This window comes from Sebastes fasciatus, chromosome 7, assembly GCF_043250625.1.
Source record: "Sebastes fasciatus isolate fSebFas1 chromosome 7, fSebFas1.pri, whole genome shotgun sequence".
Taxonomy (NCBI): domain Eukaryota; kingdom Metazoa; phylum Chordata; class Actinopteri; order Perciformes; family Sebastidae; genus Sebastes; species Sebastes fasciatus.
Window position 1 is genome coordinate 9,721,458 of NC_133801.1, and position 19,237 is coordinate 9,740,694.

Here is a 19,237-nt window from a genome sequence, read left to right on the forward strand (position 1 = left end):
AATTAGTGTGTGCATTTATGGTATATATTTGATCAGATAGTGTAATTAAAGCTGCTATAATCAACATATTTATATTATTATAATGGATTATTGGATGGGTTATATTATATTATAATGACTACATGTATGTGAAAGAGGTCACTTATAGTGACCAACCCACAGATAATGCAGCTAGTGATGTAGAATAAAAAGTGAGAAAGACTGCTTAGGGTCGGGCGGGAGGAGACGTGGATGGGTCCAAGAAACACACAACTTTTAACCAGAGGCCTGTACTACGAAGCAGGATTTGCGGTTAGCGAGGTAACTTAAGGGTTAACCCTGGGTTTTCCGTCCTACGAAGGTGGATCACTTCAGGCTGACTTTAATTTGTTTAAATCCCACAAAATCAATTTGTATGTAATCAAAGTAATTGTGAACCAGGAAGTGTAAAGAGCGACAAACGCCGTGTAGCAAGGAGGTCGGGGTGGATGGGCGGGTCAAAAACACCAGTCTTTTGCCAGGGAGACCGCCGTCCGTACCCCGAAGGAAACCAGACGTTAACGTTGATTTATTTGTCACATAACTTCCGTACTTAAGTCATGCCACTTCCGGAGTTATTTTAACCGAAACCACGATCTTTTTCTACGCTTAACTAAGTAGTTCTGTTGCCTAAACCTAACCAAGGTATTTCCTGTGAGGATGGAAGTTCATTTTGAAAAGATTGTATGCATGCATGATATCATACGAACCATTGCATGAGGGCGCGTTAAGCTGCTAAAGAGCAATATGTTTCCCTTAGAGATGAAAACAGAGCTAAAAGAAGAGTTAATATTGGGCTAAAATCATCCGGTGGCCAGAAACACGACTCCAAATAAATGCTTATGTTGCTCCGTATCTGCTACTCACTGTGTAAATAAGCAACTGTTTGCTAACAAGTTGCTGCTTCCATCTCTTTACTGTGTACAAAGAGATAACATTGACACCTGCTTATCATGCAACTTTGGGTAAGACAGCAGACAAACACGATGGAGTGCTCATTTAAGCAACGGAAATGAAATTCCTCTTTCAATTACTTTTAAATGATGACAAAATTCTTAACATTGTACAACAGTAATCATCTCTCGCCAAAACCATGAGATCCTTTAACCATTATCTTTCCCATGAATACAGCGCAGCCTCCGTCCCTCAACAGTTACATCAGATTTAACCTTGTTCTCCTGTCCCAGTGGTCGTCAGCCAGCAGCAACCACCTGATCACCCTTTAATAAAGCCGTCTCTCCTCGCCATATCTACAAGCCTTTAGGCATATTGTTGCTTTTATTAAAAGAACGCAAGGTGATGAATGAAATGAAACTTCCCTTCAGACCGACAGTGCAGCGTTATGGGCCACTCATGTCATGCTGTCCCCTATGTATCTTATCCCCACGCACATACTATCTCTAGATCCATGGGGTGTGTGGGAGGGGGGGACGCACTGTGGTTGCTATGGGCAACCACTAGCATTGGAAGTCAGATTATCTTTCCACTGGTCATGTTTTTGATCTACACTGGCTAAGAGGCGAGACAAGCAGGGCCTATCACCATGGTAATGGACCACACTGGACCATCCCTTAGGTGATCATCAGTTCTCGTTGCCACGGCAACAGCCTTGGCTCCCTATAGGATGCTACAAACAGTATGGATGAAAAAAAAAAAAAAACACGGTGCACTTGTCTTGTAGTGGTAACCTATATACATAAAGCTTACTGGGTTTAAAGTATGTATGTGCACAACTGTGGCTGTTTTTTTCCACCTTGTTTATGTGTATTAAATTCATTTTTGAGTGGTCAAGACAGGTAGAATTAAAATAAAACATGACTACAATAAAAGTGTCATCTCTTTACTTTTGGTTCAACTAGTAGATGATAAAAATGTCATGTAGAGCTGGTTTCAACAGGTAGATGTTGTAACAGGTGGGTCAGAGCTCGACTCTGATTCAACAGAGCATGAAAATAGAGAAAGTGCTCACTCTAGTGACCGTTTCTCTTCACTTCAGCTGCTTTCATTGCAGAGCACTGATTTCTGCCTCCGAGAGGCTCTTTGAGACAAACACGTGGCGCTGGCTTCCTCTAGTGGTCACAGCAGAAATAGGTGAATATGTGTGGACTGATCCATACAGTATTGTTGTGCAAGAAGTAAAAAAAAATCCAGATTTTAACCTCAAATAACCAAGGAAAAGTTTATTTAATAAACCCTAGCTAACGTGCTTTAACCCTTTAATGTCCTCACTAAGAAAAAAGCAATAGAAAATGTTCTCTTTGTTTTCTTTTTTGGTCTTTGCGCAATAGGAACAATCAATGTTTTTTTTAACAGACACCCACAGTTGTTTTGTTTTTAGAATAGGCCTCTACCAAATGGTTGAGATATCGCTTCATGGTAAAAGAAAAATACAAACCATGTACTGTGGCTATAATAGCTTATTACACCAACATATGTCAATTTGTTACCATGAAATTAGCAGTATTACCAGTACTAGTATTATTTACATGTATTTATTCAAGATATTTACCATATTTACAGTAGGGTACTTTAAAAACATCTCATAAATGGTGAAAAATCATAGAGATATAGTTTCATCGAATATATAATGATAAAGTGATATTAACACTAATCAATTAATCAATTTTTTTATTTCATAAAAATTATAAATTTATTATCTTAGCATCACTACTTTTCCCAATAAAGAACAATTCAACCGCTTGGTAGACAGTAAAAAAAATCATACTTACTACTTTTCTTTAGTAGAAAATAGTAAATATTAATTACATTATTAACTTTACTACCTTTACCATAAAAGGACAACAAAGCCATTTGGTAGAGCATATTTTTAGACAGTAATAAATCATACTTATTAAATTATTTCATTAAATATATACAATGGAATAACATTAAATGTATCATATTAACAACAATGAATGATCAAAAGATTTTTTATTTAGTAGAAAATAGTCTTTTTTAATTACATTATTAGCTTTACTACCTTTACCATAAAATAACAACTGAACCGTTTGGTAGAACATGATTTTAGAAAATGATTTGCCCCTTATTAGAATTTTTATTTTAGTATCAAGTTACATAATTCTGTTCAGTAAGACCTCTAAAACTATGACATGTTGAAAAAAATATGCCTAGCTTTTAAATTAGACCAAACAGAGTCCTGGAGTTTTGTTGCTAACTTCCTGTAAGGAGGCGGACTGAAAAGGCTATTTAAAGACGCAGCGACATCTAGTGGATATTTTTAGCATAACATACCTAAACTGAGTGGTAGAGATGCTCAATCAGGTTGAGTTCCACACATTTGTGACTAAAATTGTGCTCTACCAAACAGTCGGGCAGAACATTAAAGGGTATATAATCAGCTATAATCTTAAAGTTTACCATAATTGCCCAAAAAATATCAAATGTTATGCATTTAAAATACTGTCATAAATTGAATTATACTCTATAACTCATCGTCGGTGGAAGTGAAGTTGTGAGAGGAGGAGAGGAAGTGCTACATCCTCTCCTGAGCTCTTGAGGATGGGTGGAGTTCCACTACTTCCCGCATCGTACTGCAACAAGTACCACCACAACTTTGTGGTTTTGGTTTCTCTACCTGTTTCTCACACACACTCGGAGGGAAACTAACTCACACAGAAGGTTGTATTGTTTTAAAAAAAAGTGAAGTGAAACTGTGATACGAGGAGTGAGTCAATCCCACCACATAGCTTTATATGTGGGTGTTTGTGGTTACTTTGAATCCTGGTTCCCATATTAACCCCAGCTGAGCATCATATTAACCCTGAGCATTGGTTAAAAACCGACTGAATTTCCGTCCTTTCTCTCCCCTTAGGCTTATATTACGTTAGGTAACTGTGTGCACTACATCAACAACTGCTTCCAATAAGCAAAACACAATAAAGCTGACAGCTCATTAAGGCAACATGCCACCTCCCTGTGAATAATCATTGCTTCTTCTCCCGTGATACAGAGCAGCAGAAGCCTTGAGCTTTAATAAGCCATCACCTAAAGTAAATATGATACCAGCAGACATTTAGTCCCGTGCTTGTCCATCGCTCCCTGCAATATAGAAGGTGCACTAGGAGATAGAGTAAATGCCAGGCTCCAGAAATAGCATTCGCTCTTTTCCGTGATGGTGGCAGGCAGATAACATTTACACCTGGCCACAAAAAACTATGACTAGACAACGATAAGGGGAGGGGACGCCTCTAAGAAGAAGGTACCTCCTCTTATCACACTTTTCTACTCTATTAAAAGAGGCCTCTTTCATATTTTCATCTCAGCCTATTTTCTCCAGGGCCCTTGTTCAATCTCAGCCTCATTCATGTCGTTCATCCTGCCTGTCAATCCACACAACAATAATATTATTAATCCGTTTTTTTAAAAGTGCCAAAGGGAGTAGAGAGGTGAAATCCCGCCCCCACTGGTGGACCACCATGGGAAAAAAAATATGTACAGTAGTCAACGCCGAGAGACAAATATTTTTTTGATCCAGTTTGAATTGCACAATGAATCAAACATATGATGTTTGTCATTTTAAAAGATGATTTTGCAAAAAAAACAATATACGACTAAAATTACAATATATTAACTTATAAAGCACTGAAAAATGAACTTCCATGGCCTCCGCTATCTCTGACAACGTCAACAAACACTTTCCACTTACGAGGTTGTGAATAACACAAGAGGGGGGCGTTCATATGGACTCTTCTCGTGAACACGGTAAACACGACCCCATTTGAAGGCACCATACACACCAAAAAGTTGCGTAAATGACGTCTCTCTCGCTGAAGCTACGACGCCGTGTGTTTCGTACTGGGATGTACTCACACGAGCAACGGGTCTCGCTCGTTCTTTCTCTTCCCGGCTGATAAAAAGACCAGGAGTCGCTGGATAAAACACATCAGGTAAGATGACGTTACATTTGTCCGTTGAACATAGCTAAGTGAGCTAGTGTTGGTGACGTTTATTGTGTAAGACGAGAGATGTAGTTCACTGAGCAGTTTCACACAAAACTAAATTATACTACGACAAACTGTGACTGTCAAAATTGCAAAATTATCTTTTAAATATGTGTGATTCATGCCACAATTCAAATTTGCCATTGACTACTGTACATATGTTTTCCGGTGAACACCGGAAGGGGAGGGACTTTGCCTCTCTTTAAAGTCCAATGAAAGATGTCCCAGTCCAAAACAAAATATAGCAGTAACAAGGGAAATTAAATGCCACGTTGGACTACACATCAGCACCATCCAGCAGGGAGCGGCCGGGCTGCAGTCTTATTGTTCCTGAAAAGCAGAAGGGAGAACGCCACAGGTGCCTGTGGCGCCACATCACAGCGCTGCGAGCAGCGTGCCTGAGCGGACAACGCTCTCAGATGTGACCAGCTGCTCTGTTTGAACTGAGCGGAGCATGTCAGAGGTGAAGAGAAGAGACGAAGACGACCGAGGAGGGGTTGAGGAGGATGGAAATAATGCATGCCGAGTATCGCCGTCTAATTAGAGGCAGCTGGCTGCTGACTCTCTCTCTCTCTAACCGTAGGGTAGAGGAGGTAGACAGACAGTTGGCGAGATTGAAAATCCAGCGGGTAAAACCATCTGTGGTTGAGCCCGAGAAACAAAAGTAATTTGTTTTGGTACTTACAGTGGTAATCTACCTAAAGCCCTCTAACAGCACGTCAATGATAGAAGACATAAGAGCGGCACGCCGGACACCAGCAGCTCTTACAAGACACACTAGGAACTAGACAGCGACACACAGGTGTAATATAGAAACAGATTAATCCTTCAGACTGATGCCAATTTCCTCCTCCTCACAGAGACCTAGAGCTAATCTGTATCTCAAGAGCTTTATGATTGGAGCCATCAAATATCCTGAAGAAATAACACGCACTAACACTGTTTTATTACACTCTGCTCTTATCCACGCTGTCATATACTGCTCTACTATATACTGAATATACTTGCTATATCAATATGGCTTTACTGGAGTCTACTCTAATTTAGGGCTGCGGGATTATTTCCATTATCGATTATTTTCTTGATAAATCAATAGTTTTTTAGTCTATAAAATGTCAGAAAATGCTGAAAAATGTGGATCAGTGTTTCCCAAAGCCCAAGATGACATCCTAAGAAGCTGGAATCAAAGACATTTTTTTTCTTAAAAAATTACTCAAACTGATTAATCAATTATCAAAATAGTTGGCGATTAATATAGTAGTTGACAACTAATCGATTAGTCGTTGCCGCTTTACTCTTCTTAATTACAAAATTCAGTAACCCTCCTCTCCTCTTTGTTTGTTTTTTTCTCTAGATCTCCATTAGCCACTGTAACATCAACAGTAACGACTCATCCTGGGGTCCACACAAATGCATTTACAATATTTTTACAATACACAATAACTACAAACAATAGCTCTACATAATATTATCACCTCTTAGCGAATTGCTATAATCAATAAAGCGGGACAGATAGCTTTTCCCATTACCCTCACATCTTATAGGAGCAACTCAATTTATTGTGTAAATAAATACAACCTTAACATTTTAGTAAAGTGTGCACTGTGACATCAAAATCCAATAAAGATCTCAAAAAGGTAAATGTCAGTAAAGCCATAATATGTCTAATAACATGTTTGCAGTCTTCACTCCAAAACAAGTCGTGTAGTAATCACAATACTTTCTCAGACTTTAATAACGTTATATTATTTATAATAGCATTAATAGTTTTGGTCAATGTTTTTTAGAGTTTATCTGTAAATATTATTGTAAATTTTGCAAGCAGCTGTCTTATAATGATCCATAATTTAAACAGTAACTCGTGATGCCAGCAGTCCTTACATGATGTACATCTCAGCTTGGAAAGCAACTCATCTCCAGATAAACTGTAATAACTTAGGAAATGATCGAAGAAAAAGAAGATAAAAGACTTAACTGTAATCCTGTAATAAATATGCATAAAAGTATGCAGACAGTATAAATACACACAGACGGCCGTTACTCACCACAGTTTGCGGGGCATCGTTGACTCTATTAAGAAGCTGATCAGGTGCAACCTCTCGCCCTGTTTCATCCTCTCTCTCTCCTCTATTATCCCAGTTTGTAATATTCATTCACCCTCACCGCCACTTCAAGACAAAACCCACAAACAGATGCGTGTGTTTGCTCACACACACACACAGGTTTGATTATGCAGTTATTAATGAGGTGTAGGGAGTGATCTCTTTGTAGTGACCATGAGCAGAGGAGAGGCAGAGGCACACTGGGGATTAATGACGGAGGAGAGAAAGAGGAGGGAGAGGGAGAGAAAGTTGAGAGTGATGGAGGAAATAAAAAAGCACTCTGTGAACTGAGGGCAGGTAGGACAGAAAAAGGAGAAAACAACAACATAAAATCCTCACACCTGCCGCCCTGCAGCCTCAAACTGATGGTTTTGTTACCTTATCCTTTTCCCCTTTCTCTTGGTGTTGTTTTTCTCCTATATATTCCTCCCTGTACAATTTAATCATATGAGTCCAGCTACCAATTACTGACTCAATAGAGTAAGCTTAAAGGCATAAATTAGGAGCATGACAAGCTGAGTCATGCTTACTAAAAGCCGTTTCACACCAAGCATGGATTTTCGGCCGAAGAATTTGCACGGAGATTTTTTAAAAACTGATTTTCATGTTCTTATGAATGCTTACACACCCTTGTGGAACATTCGGACGGACCTTGATTTCAGTGGATTTCCACCTGCAGAAATATATGTTTGACCAATGAAATCCCTTGATCACCTTAATTTTTGCATAATTAGCCATGTGCTTCTGTCTGTTGCATGGAGAGTGTGTATTTTCAGGGCCTTGGAACAATGGCCGTTTGTTTTCGGGGTAACGGACTGTTGGACAAAGGGGCTTTTTTCGATCCAATGGGACATTTTTCGGACTATTGGTATATCGTAATACGACAAACACGACTACCTCAACAACCAAATAAAGGACAATATATGGCTTGTGATCACCCAGCAGCTGGGACACGATGAAGATGGTAATGTAGCTGATATGTACTTGTTAACGTTAGATGCTGGTTACAGAATGGGGCTAGCCACAACAGCTAATGTTAGCGTAGGCATCAAATTTGGGGTCCGATTAGTTTATGTGTTGTGTAGTTACGTTAGCCTCTTAGACAGTCTCCGTCTGGATAGGATTTTGCTGTGTGGAGTGGACACGGCACCATTTAGGGGACGGGAAAGCGGAAAATTCACATGCAGATTTTACGCATTCACGCACCACATTTTTGCATCACGCTGGTGAGAAACGGCTTTTAGTCTAGGCTAGCTCAGCCTTTTTTGGCCGCTTCGCTGTGACTCAAAATGTTTTTGTTGTTATTTCTTAGGGCTCTCCTCAATCAAAGAAATCCTTAGTCGACTAACACTCATACGATTTTGTCGACTAACCGATTAGTTGATTTAATCTATAGATCTATAAAAACTGAGTTTCACCACAAAAGACCGAGACAAGGCCGAGTAAAAATGCAGTCGATTCCAAGACGAGACCGAGACCTTCAAAAAATGGTCTCAAGACTGATCTCAAGACCAAGACCAATTTCGAGTACTACAACACTGGCCCTTGTATATTCAAAGCAATTTTAAAAATCCCCTGTTGCATAATCATATATACATAATATGCATATCAAACTCTGTCCATCCTCCCCTTTGCATTGGATTCTAACTGGGAGCCATTATAAGTCTGGGTTGACAAACTTGTTGTGTGGATGTATCTGGATGTATCTGATGTCTTTCGTGCAGTTATGTTGTGGTGTATAATTAATGCATGTACTGTACCTAAGTATTTATGTGAGGCTCTGCACAGTGTCTGTCTGTACCGTCTATCTATCTATCTATCCATCTATCCATCTATCCATCTATCCATCTATCTATCTATCTATCTATCTATCTATCTATCCATCTATCTATTCCAATCCTTTCTATTCTGCAGAGTGTCATCTCTGCTCCTATCTTTCTTACCTCTATGGTGCTTGTCTGTGCACCGTTTTCTTACATCTAACACCTGGATCAAACACACACACACATGCGTCGGTGCTACTCAGCGTCTGGGCAGAGCAGCAGCTCAAGCAGGAGTCACGACTCACTCATTCATATTCAGAGCCACTCCACAGCAGACAGACTAATGACACCTGGCCAGGGACCGGGGGAGACACTGGATGAGTGTATCTGAGAACACTGTAGATAACAGACAAGTCCTATTTTACATGACTCAGGCTAACCTGCTTTCTGTATAGGCTAAAGCTTTATGTCTGACACACAGCTGACAACAATCCTACATTGATTAGTGTTTTATCAGTGTGGCCTGTAGAGTCCAAGTCCAAAAGAACCATTCACGGCCTATTAAGTCTAATGCAGTGGGGACACGAGTGCAAATGAGACCCCCTTTACACCTGGCATTAAAACGTGTTTTTGGAGATCGGATTGCAATCGGACGGTGTTTGACCACATCACAAGTAGATTCTACATGTTGAATGCAGAATCAGTTTATATTAGAGCCGTCAAAGTTAACACGATAATAACGCGTTAACACAAACTTGTTTTAATGGCACTAACTTCTCTAACGCATTAACAATTTTTAAGTTGTAGCGGGCTCAGAAATCTGTCATGGCCATTTTCAAAGGGGTCCCTTGACCTCTGACCTCAAGATATGTGAATGAAAATGGGTTCTATGGGTACCCACGAGTCTCCCCTTTACAGACATGCCCACTTCATGATAATCACATGCAGTTTGGGGCAAGTCATAGTCAAGTCAGCACACTGACACACTGACAGCTGTTGTTGCCTGTTGGTCTTCAGTTTGCCATGTTATGATTGGAGCATATTTTTTATGCTAAATGCAGTACCTGTGAGGGTTTCTGGACAATATTTGTCATTGCTTTGTGTTGTTAATTCATTTCCAATAATAAATATATACATACATTTGCATAAAGCAGCATATTCGCCCACTCCCATGTTGATAGGATTATTAAATACTTGACAAATCTCCCTTTAAGGTACATTATGAACAGATAAAATATGTGTTTAATTTGCGATTAATCACAATTAACTATGGACAATCATGCAATTCAATATTTTAATCGATTGACAGCCCTAGTTTATACAGATTATTTACTTGTGGAGTATAATCCCATTCTCCGTTATCCAGTCGTATGCTCAGTACTTCCCAAACACATGCATCTTCACTAAAACCTTACTATTTAAAACACTTTGGACTCATCCGGACTTGCCTGTGCTAGTGTAAAACTGCTAATGCGGAAGTGTTTTAAATAGTAAAAGTGTTCTTCAAGAATTCAAGGGGTTACAGGCAGTGGGTAATTGATAAACAAATGGTCATTTTGAGGGTGAAGTATTCCTTTAAAGAAACCCCTAAACAGTCACCAGCGAAGTGCAGAGTTTCAACAGATGGCGCCATAATGGCAAATATGGACAGCAGGTGAGAGATGAAGACAGTACATGGGACAACACAAAAGGTTTCAACGTGTTTGCTCAGAGAGTAAATGTCAATGCGATTAGCTCAAAAGTGAGTGAGACACATAGAAAGTGGGGTTTGGGTGCAGACAGCGTTAATATAAACACACACACACGCACAGAAGCCCTTCACCTCCCATCACTACGGCAACCTCCATTAGCAGGGCTCACCGGTGGTTTGTTTCAACAAAGAGAAGCTCCTCACACACAATATCCTCAAAGGACATCCCATAAAGCAGGTACACAACTCAGCAAATGATATTCACATTAGCTCTCCACTCTAATCCAGAATTAATTTGACCATATGGTTTGTTATGTCTACCTCCAAATGATCACCACACCATGGGATTTTCACTCCAAAATAATAAACTCTCACAACCCAGTCACACATCACAATCTGTCAAAACATCCACTGTTACTTCTCCTTTCACAGCTACGAATTGTAAAGCAAACTCATAATTATCCCTTGAACATCGTCACTTCTTGTTTCCAAAACACAGACAGCCAAAGTGAGAGTGAACAATGGCAGCTGTCCAGTGAATCAAGCATCAACAAAGTAAATGGTGGAGCAACACAAGGCAGCTATTAAACAGCATACTCAGGCTATGACAGGTGATGAATTGGTGAAATCTGTCTTGTTAAAAACAGACATAATGTTACTTATCCTGCAGAAAGTGTGCATAACCCGGTTATATAAGATTGTTATGTAATTTCGTTAAGTTGAGTTATATTTTATCATTCCCCGTGGGACCATCAGTCCTCTGCATTTGACCCATCCCGACTATTTTGGAGCAGTGGGCAGCAGCTACATTACAATGCCCACAGACCAGCAGCTCCGAGGCCAGTGTGTTGATCAAGGGCAGAAGCAGAAGTATGACAGAACTAATGCCTAACATGTATGTCTTTGACTACAGGAGAAAACCAGAGGAAACTCACGCTAACCGGTGGGATCTGACCCCAGTAGCGTCTTGCTGTGACGGTGGTAACTAGTTAATCACCAAGCTGTTTTACCATGAATCAGTACGACCTGAGATTGAAATGATGAATCATTGTTTATCCCAGTCTCAGCCTTCAACAACTTGTCCAAGAAGAAAATGAGCTGTCCAGAAAATCTATCCATGAATGGGATTTATTTTTTGGTTGAAGACATGGAGGGGACACAATGAAATCTGGAGTTCTTCAACCAGACAAAAAAAACATAGAAGTTATTATTATTAAAATAATTTTTAAGATTAATTTAATAGTTGACTAACTAATTGATTAATTGATTGATCGTTGCAGCTCTAGAAATGATCACATTATAATGAAATTGCTCTTTGTGCCTTCTATAAATCAAAGTACTGTATAATTAAAGAATTAGAAATGTGGTCTAATTTTCTGTATTATTTACGCACTAACCTTAAAACATAATTAGTTTAATTGTATTGCTGTATAAGAGTTCAACACTCAAATATAGTTTCAGTAAATATGAATAACTTCTTGTCCTTTGCTGCCTTAACATATATTTTTTTATAAAATTATTTTTTATATATATATAAAGAAAAATATAAAGATTATTTTCCCAAACTGCAGAGGAAGATGAGCAGTTTTTCAGTCCTGAGTAGTACCTGCAGATCCTGTCATGTTGCATAAACTCCCAATAAACTTCAGCAAAATTTTGAAGCCTCGAGCTCGGCATTTTGGCCGTCACCATCTTGGTTCTTTGCAACCAGAAGTGACACGAGAGGGTGGAGGTGAGTGCAACCAAACTCTGAATAAGACTTTTTAGGCGACCGAAATGTTAATATTAACTTTCATTAACTCAAAACACACTCTGAAAGGGTTAAAGTTGTAAGACAAAAACACGACAACTCCCAGACCGGACAACATCGTGGTAGCGACATGTCAATCACAAGGTAGCCACGCCCTAAAGTATACCCTGCTTTATGGTCTATTTGACTCTAAATGGGACCATAATTTACTAAATGAACATCATGCTGTATTGAGGAAGACTTGAAACTAGCGATTAAGACCATAAACTCATGTTTACAATGTTTACTGAGGTAATAAATCAAGTGAGAAGTAGGGTCATTTTCTCATAGACTTCTATACAATCAGACTACTTTTTGTAACCAGAGGAGTCGCCCCCTGCTGGCTATGAGAAAGAATGCAAGTTCAAGGCACTTCTGCATTGGCTTCACTTTTCAGACCCAGAGATTGGCCACTGATTATGGCAGCCTGAAAGTAGCCTGAGAGGCGAAACCAGTGGCAGCCACTCACCCCTTAAAAGATGCATGCTGCTGTGAGTGCAAGGCAGCACAGAGGATTATGTGGAGATTATACTCCTGCTGCTTCATATTCATGAAGTACAACATTCACACCTGGGAGCCACAATACAAACAACTACTACTGACTGGAGCAGTAAGGAGTCGAGTGCGTGGCCCAAGGGCTAGGCAGAACATGACTTTAACCACATTCCTCACACAGCTGCACATGAAGGCGAGTAGGAGAGAGGTGGCGGGTAAAGAGTAAACAAGGAAGTGATGAAGCAGCAGTCAAGATAGCATCAAAGATGCAGAAGAAAGGAATTAATTTGGGTCATTTTCACTTGTTGAAAAAGACTGCAGTGCAGTGTGAGTGTGTACTGCATTGTGTCCTGCTGAAGTTAAGTGTCCATAGCTCTACAGTGAATCGATTGTTGAGGTTTTAGTCAGAATCAATCGCTCTAATGGAAAATAAGTGGAAATACGGTCCAGGCTGAAAGTAGTCAAAGCCGCAGTCTCAGTGTTTGCATTTGCGAGCTGTTACACAACAGTGCTTCCCAGGAATTTCTCCACAAGCACGTTTACACAAATTATAGCTTTGCCTGACTAACTAAGACTAGAATATTAACTAGATCATTTTCCTAACTGTTTTTAGAAGATTTTAAAGGTACAGTGTGTAGGATTTGGCGACATCTAGTGTTGTGGTTGCAGATTGCAACCAACTGAGCACCTCTCTGCTCACTCCTCCCTTTCCAAGACTGCGGTAGCGTGAGCCGCCGAGGGCAAAACTATAATAACACTACTTTAGGAGCAGCGGAAGTCAGATGACGGCTGGCTGTACCACGGTTTTGCACTCTGCGGCTCACGTTACCGCAGTCTCACAAACGTGTCAGAGAACTGCGGTGGCCTTTAGGTAACGACAACATGACGGACTCCGTGAAGAGGACCCGCTCCCTATGTAGATATGAAGGGCTCATTCTAAGCGAACGAAAACACAATGATTCTTAGTTTCAGGTGATTATACACTAATATACATTTCTGCTAATAGATCCCCCGAAATCCTACACACTGTTCCTTTAAAGTTAGATTTAAAGAGGAACTTACCGGGCTTTAAGTACAGACAAAGTGGACTTGTCAATCCTGGAAAAGAAGCAGAAGAGAGAGAGAGATATTATTGATCACATCCCTGATACAAATTGCTCAAAAGCAGCAATTAAATTATTTTCTCTAAGTGCTCTTTGAGGACATTAACACCACAAATCACCAAGCTGGTGAGGAGGAGTGAGACTTTATCTCTGCATGGCTCCCCTGGGTGCTCTGGCACTTAAAAGAATAGTCATTCATGTGTGATTGCTTCTCCTGTTGTATTGGCATTCACTTTAAAGGGATAGTTCTGGTGTTTTGAAGTGTATGAGGTACTTAAACAAACAGTAGTCAGTGTATTACCTACAGTAGAAGTCAGCATGTCCTCAGTTTGGAGAAACAGACAGGAGTTACCGCACAGAGGGGCGTGCCGACCGTCATCTACTGTAGGTAATACACTGACTATGCATAAGTACCTCATCACTTCAAAACACCCAAACTATCCCTTTAACGTGGACATCTACTTTAGCCTCAAAGTATGTTATACAGTATGCATGTTCAGTGCATAAATAAGAAACAAAAATGTCGACATTTCTAAGGTGTGTAAAACACATTTTCCCCTACATATTTTATGCTTTGTGCAACCAAGCTCGCCGAGTCCTGAAGGTAAAAAATAATGAATTTCCGCATGATCTTTGATTCATAGAGTATGTGGAGCCTGAGGACAGTTGGTGTGTTCAGTACAAATCACTAGCAGAACACGCTTTATGACAGCGGACTTGATTTAACAAGGCTACATCTCTACAAGCTGCTCAGACCGGTTATGAGAGGTCTCAGTGTTTATAAGGGATTTATTCATGCCTCACTACACACTGTTCATACTAAAAACAAGGAAAACCTCAGGGGATGTCAAATTAACAACTTTTCAGTTGAGTTGCTACTAATAATAAAGGATCTATGTGAGGAATATGAGGCTTTTGTTTGAGGGAAACTGTACATACAAATACATTGAGGGTTTTCACCTCATTGTGGTGTATGTGTGTACGTACGTGCATGTTCAGTGCTTGTTTTACAGCGCTCTCACATGCCTCCCTCTGAAGAGGAGGATGTTATGACATTAATACTTTAATCCCATTTAATTTGCACACAGAACCATGCAGAACAGTGCCTGATCTATTTCATTCAAATACACAACGGCATACAAACACGCTATTTTTACTGCACCATCGCCCAACCTGGATGATTTAAATATAATTTGATTTTGTTTCCAGGGATTTTGCATGGTATCAACGACGGTACGCATCACAGCAGCGTCAACAGAGGTGGAAAGCACAAAAATACAAAAGTGTTATTAACTAGATATTTGAATGTCAGGTTCATATGTTCATATTGGGCTACAGCTAGTGAAGTAGTTTATGCAGCTGGGGCAACTACTGTAGTTTATACAAAAGCCTGCATAATTCATTATTAAAGATGCACCTCAGTCAACAGAAATACAGTAAAATAAGACAATAAACACCTCATCTCACATTTTGTTTGCTGCTCTGCCGCAGTGACACCTTATTGTCTCGATGGTATCTGATCTTGCTGGATGCCAAATGTTCGCCTCTTTCATATTGTAATGGAGCTGCAGCCTGTGCCCTCACAGGATCTATTACTGAGCAGTTGAGGAGATACACCACCCACCTTATGCCTGAATCATCAAACAGATCATGCTATAATGTGTAAGCTTTATTCACCCCACATCTTCGAGATGAAAGGAATACTATAATCGACTGTGGGTGTGCATGTAAACACATTATGGGGACAAAATTGTGGCTTGCCTGCTCAAAGTCAGCCCTATATTTGGTAATGCATTCACTCTGAACTTGCCATCCATATGTGCGTCCAAAGGGAGAAACTGGATAAGCTGGTAATTTAAAGCTTCAGATGACAAGTAATATAAAGTTATCCGTACTTTGTCCCCCGGAGGCTTGCATACACATTGCACCATACAGTACATTTTGAAATTGTTAGACCACCAAGCTCAAAATTGTAGTATTCTTAAGCCTCGGTTATGCTTTCCACAAGGACGGTTGCACGGACATGAGCTGATGTGGAATCGTGATGAGGAAACGTTTGGACCGCACAGCCGTGTATGCGTAGTTAGAAAAATTTGGATGAGCCCGGACAGGCGAACACCGAACACCAGAGCAACGGCGAAGTGTGGCCTATGGCGAGCTGCCATGCATTGTCTAGGAAAAGCTGCAGCGGCTGCTCCCGAGCTCTGTGAGCTGCAGCCGTTTGATTCTGCACCAAAGTGAGGCCAAACTAAAAGCAAAATCAGTAAACAGATCATGTGACTCCTGTGACATGCTGACCTGTGTTACAAAGAATTTCTTCCCAAGCTGTACTTCAACGCTGCCTGGTGTGAATTCGGCGTTAGACTTTTAAAGTAGTGGGGCCACATTTTGCCTGTTTGTGGTGCTACATGAATAAAATGAAGAATGCTCCTCTTCACAGAATAGTTATAATTTAAGTATAATTTATATATAATCATATTTGGATATTCCTTCTTTATAAATGACAATAAAGGATGACACCACAATGTTAAGACTCAAACTCAAAGCCAGCTGTTAGTAGGATAACAGCATGCTATGGTTTAGGGTGTACCTGTGCAGCGCTTTTTTCTCATTTAACATCAAGAAGAGAGATGCACATTATCCCCTCACAGTGTGTCTGCTTGTATGTATTTGCTGCACACAAAATGTAATCTGTTAAAGGATGAATTCTTAATAGGAATCCACTAGACTTGCCCCACATTTACTTTCAGTTATGCCTGCAGAACTGATGCACAGCAGGAAATATCCTGCTTACAGTAAGAAGTCTTTTCATCTCATATTTAGCCTTCGAGACATTTTAAGCTAAATTTCTGCCAATAAGCTGAGATAGCTCCCCTCCAGGGTGCTGCCATTTCAGCAATTTTATAAAATTACACTAAAAGTACCCTATTGGCACATTTTTTATTGCAGTTTCCTGCAGCATAAGGCATTATTTAATTTGCAGAGGAATTATTATCATCACCTATTTTATTTTTGCACCTTAGGCTGGGCATGTGATGAATGTTTTTGTCTCTAATAATCACACATTAAAATGTGTTGCTGAGCAGAGCTGTTGCTGATCTGTCCACCAAGAGTCAGATTTCATTAAGACTGGTAAAAATCAAAGCAGTAGACGCATAGACTGTATAAAAGAAGTGGACATAGTCACCGTGACGTCACCCATTGGTTTGTGGACTGTCGTTTTCGGCAATTTGGCCGTCACTGTCTTGTTTTCTTTGCAACCAGAAGTGACACGAGAGGCTGGAGCAAAGTACAACTAAATGTTGAATAGGACATTTTTAGGCAACGAAAATGTTACAATTAACTTTAATGAACTGTAAACACACTGTGTAAGGGTTAACGTTGTAAGACGAAAACACGGACAACTCCCAGACCGGACAACGCCGTGGCAGCGACCTGTCAATCACAAGGTAGCCACGCCATAAAGCATCCCCTGCTTTATGGTCTATTTGACTCTAAATGGGACCATAATTTACTAAATGAACATCATGCTGTATTGAAGAAGACTTGAAACTAGCGATTGAGACCATAAACTCATGTTTACAATGTTTACTGAGGTAATAAATCAAGTGAGATGTAGGGTCATTTTGTCATAAACTTCTATACAATCAGACTTCTTTTTGCAACCAGAGGAGTCGCCCCCTGGTAGATATTAGAAAGAATGCAAGTTTAAGGCACTTCCACATACAAGACCCAGAGGTTGCCCACTGAGCAGATGTCGAGATATCTTTTTAGTCCCAAGTAAGGGTAAAAAACTCTTGATTTTACAATTCTCACAATGCAACTCAGGGTTATTTTTCATAAGGTTGAAATCTCCTTCCGAGCCACTGAAGACCATATATAGCTGCTCTCACAGGGCGAGTACTTTTTGATTGGGGAAAATTGGTTGAGTGTCCCTTTAGGAAATTACCAGTTTTTAAAAAAAATATGTTTTTGTTTTTATAACCAATTAACCCCGTTACATTTTAAATGTAGCTCCACAGCTTTGTCTGTTTCAGGTTATTTCATCCTGTCTGGCAGGACGTGCTGCCTCAGCCCAGCTGGGAAGGTTAAGTGCTCTGAAGCAGCGCTTCAGTGTCAGAACGACAACCAGCAGGGGAGCCGGCACAAAAACACTCCATCCGAGTGTGTCAGCGCATTCAGCGCTAAATGGGCTCCCTGGCATCTTCCTCTGCGCTGCATCATGGGAACTCTTCTCGGCCAACAGAGCAAGGAAGCATGACTGGGAAGAGCTTCGCCCACAGTCCCATAACAAGACAGCAGCAGCAACAACAACAGACAGAGACAAAGCAGCCTGTTGATTATAATCAGCCCCTGAACGGAGACGGCACAGAGTGAAACTGTACATTCACACACAACACAACACAAAGGACAAAGTGTCAGAGGTGTGACACAGTGGAGCAGCCTCAGCCCTCCACCCATCCTTCCTTTTTAGAAAAAAAGTTTACATTTCTGCACTGCACACACCCATAACACCCAGCACATGCACATTTCAGCAGCATAATGTGCATCATATAAACTCACTATGCAATTATAACCAAACAATGAGCCTGTGCATACATAATACAGACAAATATACACATTATAAGCATCCAATGAAAAGGCAACATACCATCCAAATCCACTAAAAGACACGCTTCTCCTCCTCCTCAGCATTTCGACAGACTGAACTTCTCAGCAGTCTCTCTCGCTCTCAGGCTCCTCTGGGAACTGTATGCTCTGCTGACAGCCTCTCTCTATACTGTGTACACTTGCACTTTGTGTCTCTCTCTGTACCAATCCTTCCTCTCTCTCTCTCTCTCTCTCTTTCTCTCCCTCTCGTCTCTATTTACCCTCTTTTTTTCCCTCTTTTGTCTCGTACTCTTCTTCTTTTTCCCAGAGCTGTCGTTTTCCACTTTGCAACTTGACCAGTCAGCTACAGTCCTGAAACACTGCTTTGGCTTTCACAGACTGTTAAACACACACGTACAATCTGACACACTGACACATACAGGTACACCGACAACACATTTCAGCAGGGGGAGGAGTGAGGTGAGGAGGGGCCACAATCTCCCATCTGACTCTCTGAGTTTGTTTCCCAAACAGTAGCATTTTGAATCTTGAATCATCACAACCAGCCTCAACATCTGTGGTCACATGCCCACCACCCGCAAATGAGGTCACTTCTTGCACTGTGTGAGCCAGGTGGCCACTCACAGTTCACACTTAAATGAAAATAACGCCATGAACAGGCACAGATAAAGTAAAGTGTACTGGAATTACGATGCACCCACAACA

At 40.4% G+C, this 19,237-nt stretch overlaps 1 protein-coding gene across 4 annotated transcripts in view; it reads right to left on the bottom strand.

Annotated features, from left to right (window-relative positions):
- The window catches only part of rap1gap2a (RAP1 GTPase activating protein 2a), a 105,632-nt gene that overhangs the window by 72,980 nt on the left and 13,415 nt on the right, over window positions 1–19,237 (bottom strand). For 2 of the 4 annotated variants that reach the window (XM_074641436.1, XM_074641434.1), the window contains exons 1-2: window positions 18,573–18,942; window positions 13,881–13,916 (exon numbers count right to left, since the gene is read on the bottom strand). The exons of 1 other annotated variant lie outside the window; for it this stretch is intronic. In XM_074641436.1, the coding sequence (XP_074497537.1) occupies window positions 13,881–13,916; window positions 18,573–18,616 (80 nt within the window). In that variant the 5' untranslated portion in view covers window positions 18,617–18,942. Of the gene's footprint in view, window positions 1–13,880; window positions 13,917–18,572; window positions 18,943–19,237 lie in introns of those variants that run through there. One more of the 4 variants, XM_074641435.1, reaches the window with a different exon arrangement.